This window comes from Melanerpes formicivorus, unplaced genomic scaffold (assembly GCF_026170545.1).
Source record: "Melanerpes formicivorus ecotype bairdi unplaced genomic scaffold, bMelFor1.0.p_v2 SCAF_7, whole genome shotgun sequence".
NCBI classification, from domain to species: Eukaryota; Metazoa; Chordata; class Aves; order Piciformes; family Picidae; genus Melanerpes; species Melanerpes formicivorus.
This window is the reverse complement of record NW_027142359.1, coordinates 763,731-783,227: the sequence shown is the minus strand read 5'-3', so window position 1 is coordinate 783,227 and position 19,497 is coordinate 763,731. Positions and strand designations below refer to the sequence as shown.

The window sequence follows — 19,497 nt, the reverse complement described above, 5'->3', positions numbered from 1 at the left end:
TGGGTTACCTCACCTTTCTTTCAAAGATGGTACACCCTCTTTTTCCCCCTTAATTCATTCACAAGCTCATTGCCCATCCAGGCTGGCCATCTGCCCCAGCAGCTCATCTTCTGGCACATTGGCACAGCCTATTCCTGCACCTTCAAGAATTCTCTCTTGAAGTAGGTCCAGCCCTCCTGGACCCCTTTGTATTTTGAGTTAGCTCCTTAAGTAATCTGAAGTCCACCCTCTGGAAGTCCAGAGTGGAGGTTTTGTTGCTGCCCCTCTTAGCTGGACTGCATATTGAACACTCAAATATCTCCTGGTCACTGCACCCCAGAGAGCCTCCAACCACCACATCTCCCACCAGCCCTTCTCTACTGGTAAAAAGAAGATCAAGCAAAGCCTCACCCCTGGTAGGCTCACTCAGCAGCTGTGACAAGAAGCTATCCTCCATACACTCTGAGAGCCTTCTAGACTGGCTTCTCTCTGCTGTGTTAAGTTCCCAGCAGGTATCTGGCAGGTTAAAGTTGCCCATAAGAACAAGGTCTGCTGATCTAGAGACAGCCTCCAGCTGCTTATAATTCATCAACCTCTTATTACAGAATACAGAATAAACCAGGTTGGAAAAGACCTTTGAGATCATTAAGTCCAACCTATCACCCAACACTATCTAATCAACTAAACCATGGCACTGAGTGCCTCACCCAGTCTCTTTTTAAACACTCCCAGTGACAGTGACTCCACCACCTCCTTGGGCAGCACATCCCAGTGGCCAATCTCTCTTTCTGAGAAGAATTTCTCCCTCACATCCAGCCTAAACCTCCCTTGGCACAGCTTGAGACTGTGTCCTCTTCATTCTGGTTGGGTGGTCTATAACAGGCTCTAAACAGAATGTCAGCCTTATTGGCTTTCCCTCTTCTCACCCACAGGCGCTCAACCCAATCATCTTTAATCTCTAGTTCAATGGTGTCTAGAGCCTCCCTCCATCCCTTCTCCCTGACTGGTCTCTCCTGAGGAGCCTGTAGCCATCAATTACAGTGTTGCAGTTGTGTGAGTCATCCCACCATGTTTCTGGTGGCTACATCATACCTTTCCTGCTTCACCAAGGTTTCCAGCTCCTCGTTTGTTACCCATACTGTGTGCATTAGTGTACCTGCACTTCAGTCAGGCTGCTGGCTTCACCTCTGACTCTCGCTTACCATCCTCACTCTCCTGTCTGCAGAGACTGGTTTCATCCCCTTTCCCCTTCAAGTCTAGTTTAAGGCCCTGTCAAGGAGACCTGCCAACTCCCTTCCTCAAACCCTTTTCCCCCTGTAGAATAGGCTATTCCCATCAGGTGCCAACAGGCCTGGCCTCTTGTAAGTCAAGCCGTGGTCAACAAACCCAACTCCCTGCTGGTGACACCAGGCTTAGAGCCAGGTATTAATCTGCTAGGATATCCTGCCTAATCCCTCATCATTGCCCACAACTGGAGGGATAGAGGAGAACACAAACTGTGCTCTCAAGCCCTTGACAGATGTCCCAAGGCTCTGAAGTCCTTCTTCATTGTCCTTGGAGGAATTCTTCCTAGTTCATCACTGCCTACTTGGAACAACAAAAGGGAATAATAATCTGAGGGCTGTACTAGGGACTTCATAAAGGGTAAAATGGAGGACCCAGGTAACTATAGCCCATCCCTGGAAAGGTGATGAAGCAACTTATCCTTGGTACTGTCCATAGGCATATCAAGGACAAGAGGGTCATTAGAAGTAGTCAACATGGCTTTACCAAAGGGAAGTCATGTTTGACCAACTTGATAGCCTTTTATGAGAACATAAGCTGGATAGATGATGGTAGAGCAGTGGATGTGGTCTATCTTGATTTCAGCAAGGCATTTGACACTGTCTCACACAGCATCCTTGCAATTAAACTGAGGCAGTGTGATCAGGTAGTGAGGTGGATAGGAACTGGTTGAAGGAAAGTAGTCAGAGAGTCAATGGGATGGAGTCTAGCTGGAGGCCTGTGTCTAATGGAGTCCCTCAGGGGTCAGTACTGGAACCAGTACTGCTCAATATATTCATCAATGACCTGGATGAGGGCACAGAGTGCCCTGTCAGCAAGTTTGCTGAAGACACAAAGCTGGGTGGAGTGGCTGACACACCGGAAGGTCGTGCTGCCATTCAGTGAGACTTGGACAGGCTGGAGAGCTGGGCAGCAAGAATTGGAATGAAATTCAACAAGGGTAAGTGTAGAGTCTTGCACCCCTCCATCCCTTCTCCCTGACTGGTCCCACCCTGCTGCTCCTCCCACCCTGCTGCAGGTGCCTCTGCTGCCAGGAAGCGCCCTGTCTGCCTGAGCAGCAAAGCTGAGTTAGTTTAATCACCACACTGCCAGAGCCGGTCTCGGTGCCGCTGCCTCTCCGGAAGGACGGTCTGAAGCTGGCTTGCCCGGTAACCACAGCAACACACAGGGATATGTGCCCATCCACACACTGACACAGCTTTTACACACACAGAGAGAGCAGCTCCCACTGGAAGTTCATGCAGTCCACTTACCAGCATCATTTGTCCCGCTAGATATGGAAGAGTTGAGGGACTCCGTGGTGTCTGGACGCTTCAGGCTGCTTCCTGTGCTGCTCCGAGTCAGGACTGCAGCAGACCCTGAAGAACTAGAGGAACACATCCTCACAATTCCCAGTGCAGTAATTCAGACCAAATGTTTATAATTGTATTCCCTTGTAATGATTTGCTTGCTTAATTTAAGCAATGTCTATGGAGGAGCCATGCTCTTGTGTTCAGCACGCACCACCTGCTCTCAACTACTTACTCCATGCAGCGCTTTGGGGAAGAACTGCTCTGGTAGAACTCATCAGCATCATAGAACTCATCCTCACTGCTTGAGTAAGAGAAATCTGGGACTGTATTTGGAGACAGGTTGACATGGCTTGGAGAGGTGAGGCTGCTGCTAGGCGCTGACTGCCCACTGCCTATGGAGCATTAAAAACATAAGACTTAAAACAAATCATAAATAATCAACCCTTAAAATAGAAGAGCTGGAGAAAGTACAGCAAACCTCACACACCCCCAACAGCAACTTTTGCCTTAAAGCAGCTGTTGCAGTTTTTAAAGTCCAATGAATGCTGTTATTTAAGGGGGAGAGGAGAGAATCAATGAATTAAAAACTCCAAAGGCTACACCTGATGTATTTGCAGAATCCCAGAAACATTTGGGCTGGAAAGGACCCTCAGGATCACCAAGTCCAACACAGAACCCTGCTCTATAAGGGTCAGCCCTAAACCATAGCCCTAAGCACTACATCAAACCACCTTTAAGCATGCTCAGTGCTGGTGACTCCACCACCTCCCTGGGCAGCACATTCCAATGCCTGGCCACTCTTGCCCTGAAAAAATGCTTCCTAATGTCCAGTCTAAACCTCCCCAGTCACAGCTTGAGGCCATTCCCTCTTGTTCTATCACTAATCACCTGTGAGAAGAGACCAGCACCAGCCTCTCTACAACCTCCTTTCAGGTAGTTGTAGAGAGCCATGAGGTCTCCCCTCAGCCTCCTCTTTTCCAGCAGCATTAACTGCAAAGTTCCTGTGCAAGGTTGCAGTGACTGAGGTAAGAGATGAAGCTGGAGTACTCCTATTGATTCTGAGTACCAGAGGGGGGAGGAAGAACAGAAAGGCTGATTTTAACACAACCATGAAATAACTGTTGATAAAAAGCAAGATGTAAGCTAGTGCCATGTCATCTGAATAGCTAATGACATGAGGTTATAGACAACACATACTGAGGCTTTATTTCTTGTACTTCAGTAGGACAGTTACACACAGCAATACCTGTACTATTTGGTGTTGGAGTCTGATTTCCAAGTGATGCTACTACAGGTCCCACTGGCAGTGATGAGGGTCGCTGCTCCGACTTGCACAGCTGAGCAGGTTCTAGGAGATATTGTAAGATGTTAAACTCAAAAGCCATGTTAAATTAAAGAATGATCCTTGTGTTGGGAAGGAGATTCCACATTATTTCACCTCACCTTCAACAATGAAACCCCTTTCTACAAAAGGCATTCAGAGAGAAAAAGGTTTCTGTCGTTGTTACCCAGCTCTTCTTTATCATCAAGCAAAAAGCATTTAAAACCTGCAGCTCTTCAGCTGGAAAGCATTTCTCTTCTCTGAAAGTTACACTGTTTTTTAAAGAAAGTATATTAGAAATGTAAGCAAGGAAAGTGTATCAGCTTCTCCAAGGAACCACCTGGTGGGAAGCTCCATGCCCTCCACTCCTTTCCCTTCCTTTGCACCACTAAGTGCAGTGTGCACCTGTGCTAACCCGGTCAGTTCCTGGGGTCCAGATGGCCAAGCATTCCTGAATATGCAAACCTGGACGCTTCCTGGGGTCCAGATAAACAGGTAGCACATGTGATTTAACTTTGTGCCACAGCTGTGAACTGTGTGTGTCCCAGGCCTTGTCTGGATATGCCCCATCCTGTAGGTCCAGTTATCAGGGTTCTGTGTTACCAAAGGGCATTAATTGTCTTGGGACAGTACTTAAACCAGCTGAGAAGTTAGGCAACTTGCCTTGCTCTCACCCAGACAGCAACAAGAGCCAAATGCTCCCAGAGTAGCAGCTGAAGAGCTTGTCCTAACAGGTAATGACTACACCCAGGCCTTGCACCAGGACCAAGGCAGAAAGGGGAAAAGCTCCAAGGGAACTGAATCCCAGAAGAGGCTACAGCCCAGCAATGGTGGACACAAGGGGTTTGATGATTAAGATCCAAGAAGGCTCCCCCTTTCCTGCCTCACTCTTTTTTGCCCTCTTGCAATATCATCCCAATTGCCTTGAATCAAAAGTTCAAATATTCTTTGGGAACATAGATCTTAAAGACACCTGAGAAACCCACAACACGCTGTTCATTAAGAAATCCTGCAAGAGATAGCTCTGCCAGTCCGTTCTGAAGGACCAGGCTGAACTCATCCAATCAAGAACCTGCCATACTTGGCCAAGCAAATGAGTTCAGACCATGGGACAACTCATCCAGGCCCCTCTTTCTCTTCTGCTGAGCTGCCAGGAATGGGCCCAGCAACCAGGCACAAGTGGAGACCTTCAGTCCCACTGGAGGTTTCATCCTCAGCAGCAGCGAGGGTTCACTCAGTGCCACATCAATACCAAGTGGTGGCCACCAGAAGGAAATGCCAGCCATGACTCATATTCCTTCCTTTAGGTGTTCAGGAGGAGACTTGACAGGTTGCTTGGTTGCATGGCTTAGTTGGTTGGGTGGTGTTGGACGATAGGTTGGACACGATGATCTTGAAGGTCTCTTCCAACCTGGTCTATTCTATTCTATTCTATTCTATTCTAAGAGGGAGGCCTCCTAGCCCTCTCTGAGCCAAGGACTGCTCAAATTATAGCCACTGCATCTGGGAAGGTAACAGACAGAGGAGCAAGTCCTGAGACCCTAGCTAATCTGCCACAGAATCCCCTTGGTGGGAAAAATCACAGATCATATCACCTGTATTTCCAATTGGAAACGTTAGATCTGTGCTTGAATCATTCAGCTCTCTTTACGTGTGGAGTGTAACACTCACAGCCAAATAGAACCTGTGAATATACTTTGTAAGTAACTCACAGCAGTGTTTGAAGACACCACTGCCCAGGACATTAAGTAGTAAAATATACATTTTATTACAGTGACCCAGAAGCTATCCACCACTGTGCAGCCCCCTCCACCCAGCCTGCAAATGCACCCCATGCTGCTCTTGCTGCACACCATACCTGGAGGTAAGACTGCTTGGGAAGGCATGGTGCTGATCACAGCCTGCTCCAGGGGACTGGGCTGGTACACCGCATCCACTGGGTTGATGGTGCTCTGGGACAGAGAGAAGCACAGCTCACCTCAGTTAAAACCACACCACCAGAGCAGAGAGGAAGAACACTGTGGGCACAAGAGACGCCCGAATACGAGACAGCTAATTCCTGAGAGAGAAAGTCAAACAAACACTGACAGTTGAGGACATGAGAAATACTTTCCAAGTGCTGACGCTTGAAGCTGAACTTGCTACAGGTTGGATTTGTCTTAGCTACAGTTCTTATTTCAGAACTCCTGAAAGAGGGAACTCCTTCTGAGATCCATGAATAAATATTGCATGGAGAGAGTGGGCAGTCAGATGCAAGTTATCCAGCAAGAACTGGGACAGGTAATCTGTATTTTAACCAACTCTTCTTGCAAAATACATTCATTTGTCCAGTAAATCAAGCCACAGATCAAGGCAAGAATCATCAGGATGCTTACAGCCATCAAGTGGCTTTGCTCCCACATCTTTTGTCCAGTGCAAGCTGTTTTCAGCCTGTCTCCAGTACAGGACATTTCCGTCCACTTGGGCACTTCCAGACTGAAGCACCAGCTCAACCCAACACTCCCAAAAGCCACTGACTTCAGGACAAGTTCTTGGCTTTTACACCTCTTGGGAATCTAAACTCCAATGGCTTTGACTCCAACCTCCCCCCACTGGCCTATGGTCTTATCATCTAAGCATTACTTGCAGTGTACATGTACATATGACAGCCTGAACTTCTGCTTTCTCCTGGGCTGCTCATTGGGTAAGAGGCACGTGAATCTCTTTTCCGAACACCTTGCACTTTAAAGCCATTGATCTGCATCAGAACTGTGCAAACCTTTGCCTTCATTTCCAAGAAAATGTCACCACTGTGGTTAATTTGAAGAACATCAAGCACAGGAAGGCCACTCAGTGCAAGTCCTACTTCAAAAAATGTTCTGCTTTTAAAAAGGTAGAGGAGTTTTACCTTCCACTATCCTCTTTTTAGAGCAGGATTTTTAGAAGACAACAGATTGCAACTTGTCTTCCTCCTTTTAGCCTCTAACTTCTATCTGCATATAGACAGAGGGAAATAGGGTCAATTCTGACCTTCTTCCTCCCATTTTCCTACAGGAGGAAGACCTCTTTCTTGCCTCCTCCTGCTGGTTAACTGCAAGTCTGCACTTTATCCTACATTAAAAACCAGTAACATTTTCTATTATTTTTATAGCACAAGATTAACTTAACTGAAACCAAAACTACCCCTGTTTATCTTTTTTCCACCTCTCATTAAAAGAAATGAAAAAGAGGCATTAAAAATTGCTGCCTACGCTTTGTGCTGATGTTACTACCACATAACCCAGGGCTGTTACTCCAGGCTATACCAGCACCAAACCCCGTGTCCCTTACACATTACTTCAGCTGCCTGTGCCAGTATGCATGCAGCACAGCCAAGCCCTTGTCCCACACATCTCACAGCTCAAAACCCCCCATCCCTTTTTCAGAGTTAAGAAACTTTAAACCTCAAGCTGGTCCTATGAAGCACAGATTCCTATTGCTCTCTCTGCTTCTCCTTCTTTTCACATGATACAGAGAACTGCTGTGACAAACCACAAAGCAACTTTGGCTTTGCCTGCAGGACTGTAACCATATCCTTAAGGAATGCTCCACCCTGCAACGTGCACTGGATTTTCCTGTTGGATGTTCTGGGGTATGCCTCCACGGTTTAGAAACAAGTGAAGGCAGACCTACAAGTTTCCTACTCTCAGTTTAACAGCTTAGAAGCAATGACGATGAAATGAGGAGACTATCACCCCACCAAGGGATCAAACACTCACCACATTCTTGCCTAAGGAACCCTGACCTTCAGCCCAAGCTGATGCTGGCCTCTGTAGCATCAAGTCTTCACAATCACTGATGCATCAGTTAATAAGAAATGCTTTTTTTTGTTCCTCCCCAGTGCAAGCCAGCCCACAAATGATGAGAAGAGTGACTAACCAAATTCAGACTGCAGTAAGTTCTAACATCTATACCAAATTTCCAAACACCAGAGCTGTGCATGCCACCTCTGCCTGTGGCAGTGTCTAGCTGCATAACCTCTTTCCCGGGACACAGAACAGTACCTCTCCCATGACACTAAGACCTGAATGATGTGACTATCCACGGGGTAATCATTCATTTCTTTACAGCTAGCATGAAACCAAAACCTGTATGAGCATCATTACTCCAAAGTTCAGAGCAGAAAATCAAACTGCTAAAAGCTGTGTAACGGAAAGGCAAAGCCTGGGAATGGTTGTCAGCTGTAACGAAAACGTAGCACCATTTGGAGTTACGTTTTACCGAAACCAATCTCCTATTAAAAGTATCTGAAATGTACTCAAGTGACAAAAAGAGAAGGGAGAAAGAGAAGTCAGGAGTGACTGAAACCGAAGAGGACAGAAGTTACATTTAAAAAGCAGAAGCTCTACAAAGAAGAAACATTGCTTGAGCAGACAATGCAGCCTGGCATCAAACAAGCAGCACGGCAGAGAGGCAAACTACTTGAAGCACACGGACAGGTGATCTATTTCAGACAGACACTTCAGATGGAACACACAACTACTTCTAGCCCAATCATTTCCCTTTCAGCTGTTCAGAGGGCAGATTTTTTTTGTAAGTGCTCAGTTGTGACACTGCCATTGGATACACTCAGTGTAACACTGATCACTGTTAGATTTTAAAGGCAAGGGTGTTAGCCAACATCAGAAGCTGAAGACCGAACGATCATTTGAGGCATTTTTAACAAGACACTTGAAGCAGTAAATCAGAGAAAGGAAGAGGTACGTTGCAGAGTGAGTGGAAATTCAGGTCTCTGTTCACATGTTCTGCAGAAATAAAGGGAGATAAAGATCAGGTTCAAACTTACTATAAGTCCACCTGCGTGCTTCTCCTCATTATTTTGATCCTTAAGGAAAAAACGTTAAAAATATCAACATAACCATCTTGTATGACTTATCAGTTGTGCTAAGTGAGAACAGCAAGTTTCTCTCAGGAATGTTTTACATTTTCAGCCATAACATGTCCTTCCTCATCTGGTACCATAACTAAATTAGAAGGAAGTTCTGTGCATAGCTCCTGCAGCTCTTGAGGTCAACATTTGCTCAGCTCCTGGCCATACAAGCCTGAAGAAGCTTTCAAATCTCCTTCCTGCACTGCAGAACACAATTAAGCTTTACAGTGTGGGTTCTGCCCAAACAGCCAAGAGCCCCTCAAAACTGCAGCCCCACAGAGTCTCTGCACACCAAAGACAGGAACCTCTCAGTTTCTGAAGAGCTACCATGAGCAGAGAGGTCAAGTTCTCAAAAGCACTTTTTGCTGTTGAAGGGCAGAAGTGCCCTTCAGAAGTTAAATGTTTAACTTCTGCTTTCTGGTATCTACTAGATAATGAAAAAGGGTTTAGATTATTTACAGTCTAGGATTTGGGGGGTTTAGCCTAGAAGCACATGTGAAAAGGCAGGCAGTACAAGGAATAAAGCTGTCATCAGGGGAAATGACCAAGGCCAAGTGAATGCCAGCCCACAGTTAGAAGGGCTCTAACACTTTACCAACAACAGTGTCAAGTTTTCTGGGCACTAAGCCAAATCTCTTCACTTCTGCTGCAAAGTTCCTATTGTCCAGTGCATCAGCCCAGAATCTTGTTCATTCAGTGCAAACCTTAAGACTTTTCTGCAGAGTACTTCCCCCGATTTCCACTTGTGAAAGAGGAACAAGAAAAGACAAAAAGCTGTCAATACCATTAAGATTGTTGGCACTTATTTGGTTTGCTACTTCACACAGTCTCCCTTAGCTTACACAGCTGGCAACAGGCTGCTCACATTTCATCTCTGCTAGCTGGCACTTCTTAAGGAAGCCTTTCCACCACAAAATGACACCAAGGGCAACGGGTTGCAAGCATACAGACAAGGAAGATTTACACTGGAGTCCAAACAGTTTTTTCTCAACATGCACAACTTCCATCTTATGCTATCATCTCCAGGACCTAAGAAACAAACCACAGAGGTGCTGCATTTGCCTCAGTAATGCACAATCAACATCCACAGGTGGGATGCTGTTGAGGCAACAAAGGCAGAAACTCTACAGAACTAGGACTGATGGAGTGAAAAGAGGGAGGCAATGATGTAAAACTAAATACCTAAGTTAAAAAAACTCATTCATGAAGCATGTATTGTGTATTTCCAGGACTGCAGTTCACTAAATCACCACCACAACACATACTGGACAATTACATACACTGGACAACACACCTGGACAGCTGGAAGCTGGACAGCTTCAACTGCCACACGTGCAAAGCGCACAACACGAGCCAAATTCTGCACCTACCCATCCTGCTTGGCTCATTTGGATTGCTTTTTGGCAAGTGCTACATGCACTGGAACATATTCCTAGTTAGCTGCTATTTGCTTTGTTATTTTCATAGACCCATAGATTGGTTTGGGTTGGAGGGCCCCTGAAGATCATCTAGTTCCAACCCCCCTGTTGGCAGGGATGCCAGAAAGAGATCTAAAAATCTGTTTCTCTGTTTGACACACTGAAACAGTGCAGAGCTCAATGGGAATGCTCAAACAGGGTGATGTGCAGTTGAAGGATGGATTGACAATGCCATAAAAGCTGTGCTCACAGGGTAATGACCAGGCTGGCATTTATTGCTGCTGAGCCTTTGTGCTTTTGCCTCGGGACACTTCTGAAAAGGCTTGGGTCATCTCACCTATGAGCACCGTGATTGCATACTTGATTTACCAGTAGGTTTACTGCAAATTTAACTGTCCAAGTCCTAAGATAGGTTGCTTGAACAGCCCACAGAATAGGTCAACACAAAAGTTTAAAACAATAAACAAACAAAACACCACCTCCAAAAAACCTTCAAGCCTGCTAAAAAACCCCAGGTTTGCCCCCAGAGTCCTCCAAATAGCAAAGGGCTGTGTGCTGGAAACAGAGGTGCTCTGAGTGTGTGGAGAAGTGAGCATGATTTTCAAGGTAATTCTGGTCTGTCTGCTAATGAGAAACAAACTGCAGAAGAAAAAAAAAAATGGAGGGCAGAGGTGGCATTAATATGATTTATTTTCAGCAGCCTTACAGCTTTGGGAGGAAAAAAAGCCTTGCAGAACCTCAGAAGGTTCTACAGTGGAGAAAAGAAGGCTGTCAGGCAACACAACACAGCTGAACTTCTTTAATGCTTCACACACATGCAACAAAGAGCTGAAAAAAAAGCCAACAAAACAAACCCCTGTGTTCTTAATTTCCTGCAGCAGTACAAAATCAAGATGCCACCAGCTGACAGAAAGAGGGCAGAGTCTGGTGACAAACAGAAGTGCTATGTAGTCAGCCATGTACTCAACAAGTATAGATGCCTCAGAGAGGAAGAAGACAAAGAGATGAAGCAGAATAAAGGTTACTTTTAAATGGCAGGAAGATTTATAGAGGGTATTTTTCACTGTAAGTGGATCAACTTATCCCAATTAGCTGCATAAACTTAGCTTCAATAGCTGCAAGAGTTTTAGACCAGGTGGTTTAGGCAAATAAAAAAATAGGGCAGCCAAACAAATCCCCTCCAGTCCCCACTAGATGAACCCACCTGTTTACACTGCCATGGAAAGAAGGACTTCAAGGGCTGATTTAGTATTACAGAGTCACAGAATTATTGAGGCTGGAAGAGACCTCTGAGATCATCAAGTCCAACCTACAACCCAACACCACCACACCAACCAGACCATGTCACTAAGTGCCACATCCAATCTTGCCTTAAACACCTCTAGGGACAGTGACTCCACCACCTCCCTGGGCAGTCCATTCCAGTGACTGATTTCCCTTTCCATGAGGAAGTGCTTCCTAACATCCAACCTAAACCTTCCCTGGCACAGCTTCAGGCCAGGTCCTCTCATCTTGTCACAAGTTGCCTGGGAGAAGAGTTTGACCCCCACCTGGCTACAACTTCCCTTCAGGTAGTTGTAGAGTGTGATAAGGTCCCCCTGAATCTCCTCTTCTCCAGGCTGAACACCCCCAGCTCCCTCAGCCTCTCCTCATCAGACTTTCCCTCCAGACCCTCCCCCAGTCTGGTTGCTCTCCTCCAGACCTGCTCCAGCACCTCAATATCCTTCCTGAAGTGAGGGGCCCAGAGCTGCAGACAGTGCTCGAGGTGAGGCCTCAGCAGTGCTGAGCACAGGGCAGAATTCTATCCCTAGTCCTGCTGGCCACACTGTTCCTGATCCAGGCCAAGATGCCATTGGCCTTCCATGCCTCCTGGGAACACTGCTGGCTCATGTCCTGCTGCTGTCACCCAGCACTGCCAGGTCCCCCTCTGCCAGGCTGCTCTCCAGTCACCTGTCCCCCAGCCTGCAGCACTATAGGGGACAGAAACCAAGCCTTAGAATCTTTGGGGGTAGTTGGAGCAGTGAAGCACTGAACCTGCTCAAAAATGACTGCATCTGCCATTGCAAGTTCAGTTTGTCCATACTGAGCAAACCATCTAAACAACATCAGCACAAGAAAAGCAGCCACAGTCATCTCTCCCCCAGTAAACTTACCTGCAGGGGAAATGGAATTTGCTACTCAGTAGAAACAAGGAAGCTAACTCAGACACCCACCACCAGCTTTGATTAAGACTCTGAGAAGCAGATTCTAACTCTGCCCTTTTGGATTTGCTAACTGCATAGCACAGCTTTTGTTTTTTTTTTTACAGAGCAAAAATCCATAGAAACTAAACCTCAGTGAAAAGAGTAACTATTAACTAGATTTCTATAGTAATTAACAAAACCAGAGTAATTTCTTGCACAGTTATCGAGCAGCTGCTTTAGTAGAGCAAGGCACATAGAGCTGTGAGAAAATCAGCAGACTGCCCTCTGATCTGTAGCTGACACCACCAGAGCCCCACAGAAGGACACACACTCTGCTAGTTTCACTGCATCACAGAGTTGTCAGGGCTGGAAGGGACCCCACAGATCATCCAGTTCCAACCCCAAGGCCATGGGCAGGGACACCTCACACTACAGCAGGTTGCTCAGAGCCACATCCAGCCTGCCCTTAAAAACCCTCCAGGAATGAGGCTTTCACCACCTCCCTGGGCAATCTGTTCCAGTGTCTCACCACCCTCATGGGGAAGAGCTTCTTCCTAACATCCAATCTGAATCTATCCATTTCTACTTTTGCTCCATTGCCCCCAGTCCTATCACTACCTGACAGCCTAAAAAGTCCCTCCCCAGCTTTTCTGTAGCCCAATTCAGATACTGAACATCCCCAACTCTCTGTCTGTCTTTACAGGACAGGTGCTCCAGGCCTCACATCATTCTTGTGGCCCTTCTCTGGACACACCCCATCCAGCACATCCAGATCCTTCTTGTAATAGGGGCTCCAGAACTGCACACAGTGCCCCAATCAATTGGAGTATCAAACCAATTCTAAATATACCCAGTACTAAAGAACATCAAATCACCAAACTATTTTAATGCATACTACTACTACCTGTAAAGTACTTTTGGCTTTGTGTAAGCCTGCTAGCTAACAAAGTTTCTTCAGCATTTTAAAGCTATCAATATGAATTCTGAATTTCTGCTCTGCTCTGCCCTGTGAGGCCCCACCTAGAATACTACACCTGGGCACCCCAGGTCAAGAGGGACAGGGATCTACTGGAGGGAGCCCAACAGAGTGCTACAAGGATGGTGAAGGAATTGGAGCACTGCCTGATGAGGAAAGGCTGAGAGCCCTGGGGCTGTTTAGTGTACAGAAGAGAAGACCAAAGGGGAAACTAATAAATGTTTGTGGTGGGTTAACGCCTTTTTCTGAAAACAAAAGAAGAAAGCAGGGGGGAGGGCTTGCGGGTACTTTACCCTCCCTGAAGGGCGTTTCCCCCTGGGAAAGCTGAGTCTGTTCCACTCCCCCCTCCCTGCCCAGCTAGGGTATAAAAAGCAGGACATCATAGCTGTTGGATCTCCTTCTTGGCTCCTGCCTCTGCTGGATGAGAGCTACTGCAGCTGCCCTCCTGCTCCTCAGCCTCGTGGCTGGACCTGATCCTTTTCCCTGCTGCCTCTGCACCTCCCATCCATTCTTGTTCCTTGCCCTTGTGAACCTTTTTTTTCCCTGTTATTGTCATATATATATAATTTGAAGAAAAAATTATTTGCCTCTCTACTTCCAAGCTGACTCCAGATTGTTGCTTAGTGGATTTGCTCCTTACCCTTTTTTTTTCTCCTCTCCCTGTTTGGAGGGAGAAGGGAGGGGGAGTGGGGAAGAGATTCTCAGCCTTTTCCCCATTTGAGCTTTTAACTCTCAGTTAAGGCTCAAACCACTACAATGTTTATAAATATCTGAGGGCTGGGTGTCAAGAGGGGCAGACTCTGCTCAGTTGCACCCTGTGACAGGACAAGGGGCAATGGATATAAACTACAGCACAGGAGGTTCCACCTCAACCTAAGGAGGAGCTTCCAGTCATGAAGCACTGGAATAGGCTCCCCAGAGAGGTTGTGGAGTCATCCTCTCTGGAGACTGTCAAGACCCATCTGGATGTGTTCCTGCATGACCTGTGCTAGATTCTATGGCTCTGGCAGGGGGGTTGGACTCAAAAGATCTCCAGAGGTCCCTTCCAACCCCTACCACCCTGTTATTTCACACAATACACACCAACCCTTCCAGTGAATGCCTTCTTCAATTCTCACTGATCTCAAAATGTTGTGCAATGTATCTAGCAACTCCAGTGGAGACAGAAGAGCACTGTCCTATTTGAAAGTGACAAAAGTTCACCCGGACCACAGGGGAAAAAAGTGAAACTGAAAAGTCTATGCCTATTTCTGAGTAAGTGAGAATGTGTTCTGATGAATCTCAGCCTTAGGTTCAGGAAGCACCACAGATCAGCCTCTTTGCAAAACACTGTCTGTCTTCACTGCGGTTGCAAGACAAAAATCAGCAGCTCGTAATTAACACATCCTACATACAGTACACAAAGGTCTGTTAGAACAGAGCTTGGGAGCTCTGGGTGGGTAGAGGGGGAAGGCAGTAAATCCAAATCACTAAATTTATCAAAGTAACAAAACATTTAGGTGAAAGGTGTTAGTGCATTACCCATATTGCATGCTCAACTCATATGGGTCTTACTTCACCAAGTTCCACCTGCATTACCACCTTCAGTGTTGGCCAAGGCAGTTTAGATTCCTAACCTCATGATCTTCCCTTTTCCTATTTCTTAGTCACATTCTCAAAGGAAGCAGAAAGAAGGGGGTTGTCAAGATTCTATTCTGTCATCCTTCTCTGGCTCAGTCTAACAGCAAACTGCAAAAGAAAGCATCCTTCAAAAGGAAAAGCAATGCCATCAACACGACAGCTACCATCGATGTGACCAGGACTGGCTGCTATGGAACTCAGGATTTCAAACCCTTCATCAAAACTATAGCATAAACAAACTTCTACCAACTTTTATATCCTGAACCATGCAGAAGGCACTTGCAGATTCCAACTGCTTTCACAGAGTATTGCTGTGTAATTAAAATGCAGAATGGTTTACAGGGTACTTACCTTAGCAATCTGTAGCAACACAATGCAGTGTTTTATTGACTCTACCATGCTCTAGGAAAACAAAAAACAACATTAAAAAGCCTTGCATTAGTGCCATGTTTTATATTTACAGCTGTTTTCACAAGTTACACAAATTGTTGACTGAAATACTGGGTGAGAACTAAGTGGGTATTTGCTTCTGTAGAGCCCCTACTTCCCCTTCCCTTTTTACATTTTTTTTCCAGACACAAGAGCAGAGAGGAAGCTAAGTTTCCAACAGCCAGGCACAGCACAGGCTCTCAGGCTGGAGGTCAGCTGCAAACCTGCAGAGCCCAGAGGTAGGCAAACTGTCATGTGAAGATAGGCTGAGAGCTGGGTTTGTTTCATCTGGAGCAGAAAAGGCTCAGTGGGCATCAAGGACTGATTGGGCTAGCAGAACGTGAAGAGCTCAGTGGTGGCCAGTGACAGGACAACAGCAATAGCCACAAACTGAAATACAGGAAATCCATCTTAAATAAAGAAACCATTTTTACTCTAGGGATGATTGGCACTGGGGCATAGAGAGCCTTCACCCTTGGGAGTTAACTCAAACCCAGGTAGATCTGGTCCTGGGCAACCTCCTCTAGCTGACCACACTGACTACAGACCTTTGGAGGTCCCTTACAGTGTCACAGTATCGCCAAGTTTGGAAGAGACCTCAAAGATCATCGAGTCCAACCTGCCACCACAGACCTCATGACTAAACCATAGCACCAAGTGCCACGTCCAATCCCCTCTTGAACACCTCCAGGGATGGGGACTCCACCACCTCCCTGGGCAGCACATTCCAATGACGAATGACTCTCTCAGTGAAGAACTTTCTCCTCACCTCGAGCCTAAACCTCCCCTGGGGCAGCTTGAGACTGTGTCCTCTTGTTCTGGTGCTGGTTGCTAGAGAAGAGACCAACTCCCTCCTGGCTACAACCACCCTTCAGGTAGTTGTAGAGAGCAATAAGGTCACCCCTGAGCCTCCTCTTCTCCAGGATAAACAATCCCAGCTCCCTCAGCCTCTCCTCATAGGGCTTGTGCTCCAAACCCCTCACCAACTTCATTGCCCTTCTCTGGACACATTCAAGTGTCTCAATGTCCTTCTTAAACTGAGAGGTCCAGAACTGGACACAGTACTCAAGGTGTGGCCTAACCAGTGCAGAGTACAGGGGCAGAATGACCTCCCTGCTCCTGCTGGCCACACTGTTCTTGATGCAGGCCAGGATACCATTGGTCTTCTTGGCCACAACCTTGACTACTGTACAACTTATTTTTAGCACCACAGGACCATAAAATCTAAAATAACAGCACCAGAACCAACCAGGCTGCCTCTGCCACCACACTGCAGGACCTCATACAGATTCCCATTTTCCTGTAAAAAGCTTTAAAAACCTTCACAGAGTCAGAGATTGCATCAGGTTGGAAGGGACCCTAAAAGGTTATCTTTGTAGCCCCCTACTGGACCTGCTCCAGCAGGTCCATGCCTCTCCTCTGTTGGGAGTCCTGCAGCTGGACACAGTACTCCAGGTGAGGTCTCACCAGATCAGCACAGAGTGGCAGAATCACCTCCCTGGTTCTGCTGGCCACAAGAAAATAAGGTGAAGTGCAAAATCTACAGACAACAGGCACAAAGTTTAACAAACTTACACTGGTTGTTTCTTTGAGACTTTCAATTTTCTGTAAAGAAAAATCAGAACAGAGTGGTTAAAGGCAGGCTTTCAAGCATCTAGTTTGACCTAAAGACTATACAAACACTAGATTTGATCTTAAATAGGGGAGGGTGGGGGAAAAACAAACTAACATGTTAAAGATATTTCCATATATAGACATACATTTAATTTTGTAATTGACAAGAAAGATATCAAGCTGCTAATTAAAACTTAAGAGATGCCAAGGTTAGGAATTTCTGAGCAGTGGCATTACACATTTCACTGCAGTTTTGCATATCACCAACAAGAAATTTAAATACAGTATGAAGATTCATTTCAAGGTCAGCTTGCATCCTTGCACAGTGTCACAGAAGCACAGAAACTTCAGGTTGGAAATGACCCTCAGGATCAAAAAGTCCAACCCAGAACCCTACTCTACAAAAATCATAGCCCCAAGCACCACATCCAAACCACCTTTAAACACATCCAGGCTTGGGGACTCCACCACCTCCCTGGGCAGCACATTCAAATGCCTGACCACTCTGGCCATGAAAAAATTCTTCCTATTGTCCAGTCTGAACCTACCCAGTCACAGCTTGAGGCCATTCCCTCTTGTTCTATCACTAATCACCTGTGTGAAGAGACCAGCACCAGCCTCTCCACAATGTCCTTTCAGGTAGCTGTACACAGCAATGAGGTCTCCCCTCAGCCTCCTCTTTTTCAAACTAACCATCCCCAGCTCCTTCAGTCACTCTTCACAAGATTTATTCTCCAGGCCTTTCCCCAGCTTCCTTGCCCTCCTCTGCACTGGCTCCAGCACCTCCACATCTCTCTTGGATTGAGGTGCCCAAAACTGGACACAATACTCAAGGTGTGGCCTCCCCAGAGCTGAGTACAAGGGGACCTCCCTGCTCCTGCTGGACACAGCATTTCTAATCCCAGCCAGGATGCCATTGGCTTTCTAGGCCACCTGGGCACACTGCTGGCTCGTGTTTAGCTGCTTGTCCATTAGCACCCCCAGGTCCCTTTCTGCCAGGCAGCTTTCCAGCCACACTGCTCCAAGCCTGTAGTGTTGCTTGGGGTTGTTGTGACCCAAGTGCAGCACCTGGTACTTGGCCTTGTTGAAGCTCGTCATGTTAACATCTGCCATGGATCCAATCTATCCAAGTCCCTTTGTAGAGCCTCCCTACTCTGGTGCAAATCAACACTGCCACCTACCCTGGTGTCATCTGCACACTTACTGCTGACACACTCTGTGTTTTCATTAAGGTCATCAAAAAAGATGTTAAACAGAAGTGGTCTCAACACTGAGCCCTGAGGAACACCACTTGTGCCCAGCCACCAGCTGGATTTCACTCCATTGACTACTGTCATTGCCACGGACAGTGACATGTTTCAACAACCCACAGTACCTGAAATGACCATCATGCAGGTGTAATAAAGATGAGTAGTTAAGCACGGGTAAAAAAAATCAATTGCAAAACACACCAAAGAAATCACTCCCAGTGCACATATGTTCTTGCTCTAAGCATCCAGGAACAGTGCATCTGGAAATCTGCCCACTTCATTTTTTATGAACCAGTGTTTCCAGATAGATTTCCTGCCTGGAATAACACTTGAGGCATGCAAAAGGCATCTGCAAGCCATTTTACACACAAGCAGCATATGCACTCTGTTGATGTCTCTGGGCCTCTCTGCAGAAGGCAAAACCATTACGTTGCACTCAGCACTGCCTCTCCACTCATTCAATTTCAGGACCTCTGTGTTCTGATTGATACAAGTGGCTCATGTGACTTGGGTAACAGTTGACTTCATGCTTGAATAATCAAAGTGTGTGTAAAGGAACTTTCTTCTCCCCACAGAGCACTGCAAGCCCAGTTCTACACTGTGAATTTCTGAAGAGTTATGGGTGTCTCTTGTTCTCTTTGACAATCAAAAACAAAAGAAATGCAGTGACAGCTTCCCAGTCAATACCTGGTAGAATTTATTTCAGTTATGCTCTGTCCTGTATATATAAGGATGCTAAACATTTCATTCATGATTAATTGGCAAGAGCAGACAAACCACACTCAGCCTTTTCCACTTAAAAGACTGAACCATGTTGATGTAGTTAGCAGCATTTCAGGGAGGTTATATAGTATCATAGTATCAGTCAGGGTTGGAAGGGACCACAAGGATCATCTAGTTCTACCCCACACTAGATCACGGTGGACAGAGCCTCATCCAGCCTGGGCTTAAACACCTCCAGGGACGGGGCCTCGACCACCTTCCTGGACAACCCATTCCAGGGCTTCACCACTCTCATGGTGAAGAACCTCCTCCTCACATCTAGCCTGAATCTCCCCACCTCCAGCTTCATTCCATTCCCCCTAGTCCTATCACTACCTGAGATCCTGAGAAGTCCTTCCCCAGCCTTCCTGTAGGCCCCCTTCAGATACTGGAAGGCCACAATTAGGTCACCTCGGAGCCTTCTCTTCTGCAGACTGAACAGCCCCAACTCCTTCAGTCTGCCCTCATAGGAGAGGTGCTC

The 19,497-nt window shown here is 46.5% G+C and overlaps 1 protein-coding gene across 3 annotated transcripts in view; it reads right to left on the bottom strand.

Moving 5' to 3' along the window:
• Window positions 1-19,497, bottom strand: part of OSBPL9 (oxysterol binding protein like 9) — a 92,885-nt gene that overhangs the window by 8,549 nt on the left and 64,839 nt on the right. For 2 of the 3 annotated variants that reach the window (XM_068140581.1, XM_068140583.1), the window contains 7 exons: window positions 16,966-16,995; window positions 15,313-15,363; window positions 8,681-8,719; window positions 5,735-5,828; window positions 3,802-3,903; window positions 2,788-2,947; window positions 2,517-2,629 (listed from right to left, as the gene is read on the bottom strand). In XM_068140581.1, coding sequence (XP_067996682.1) covers window positions 2,517-2,629; window positions 2,788-2,947; window positions 3,802-3,903; window positions 5,735-5,828; window positions 8,681-8,719; window positions 15,313-15,363; window positions 16,966-16,995 — 589 coding nt within the window. The remainder of the gene's footprint in view (window positions 1-2,516; window positions 2,630-2,787; window positions 2,948-3,801; window positions 3,904-5,734; window positions 5,829-8,680; window positions 8,720-15,312; window positions 15,364-16,965; window positions 16,996-19,497) is intronic. The other variant, XM_068140582.1, reaches the window with a different exon arrangement.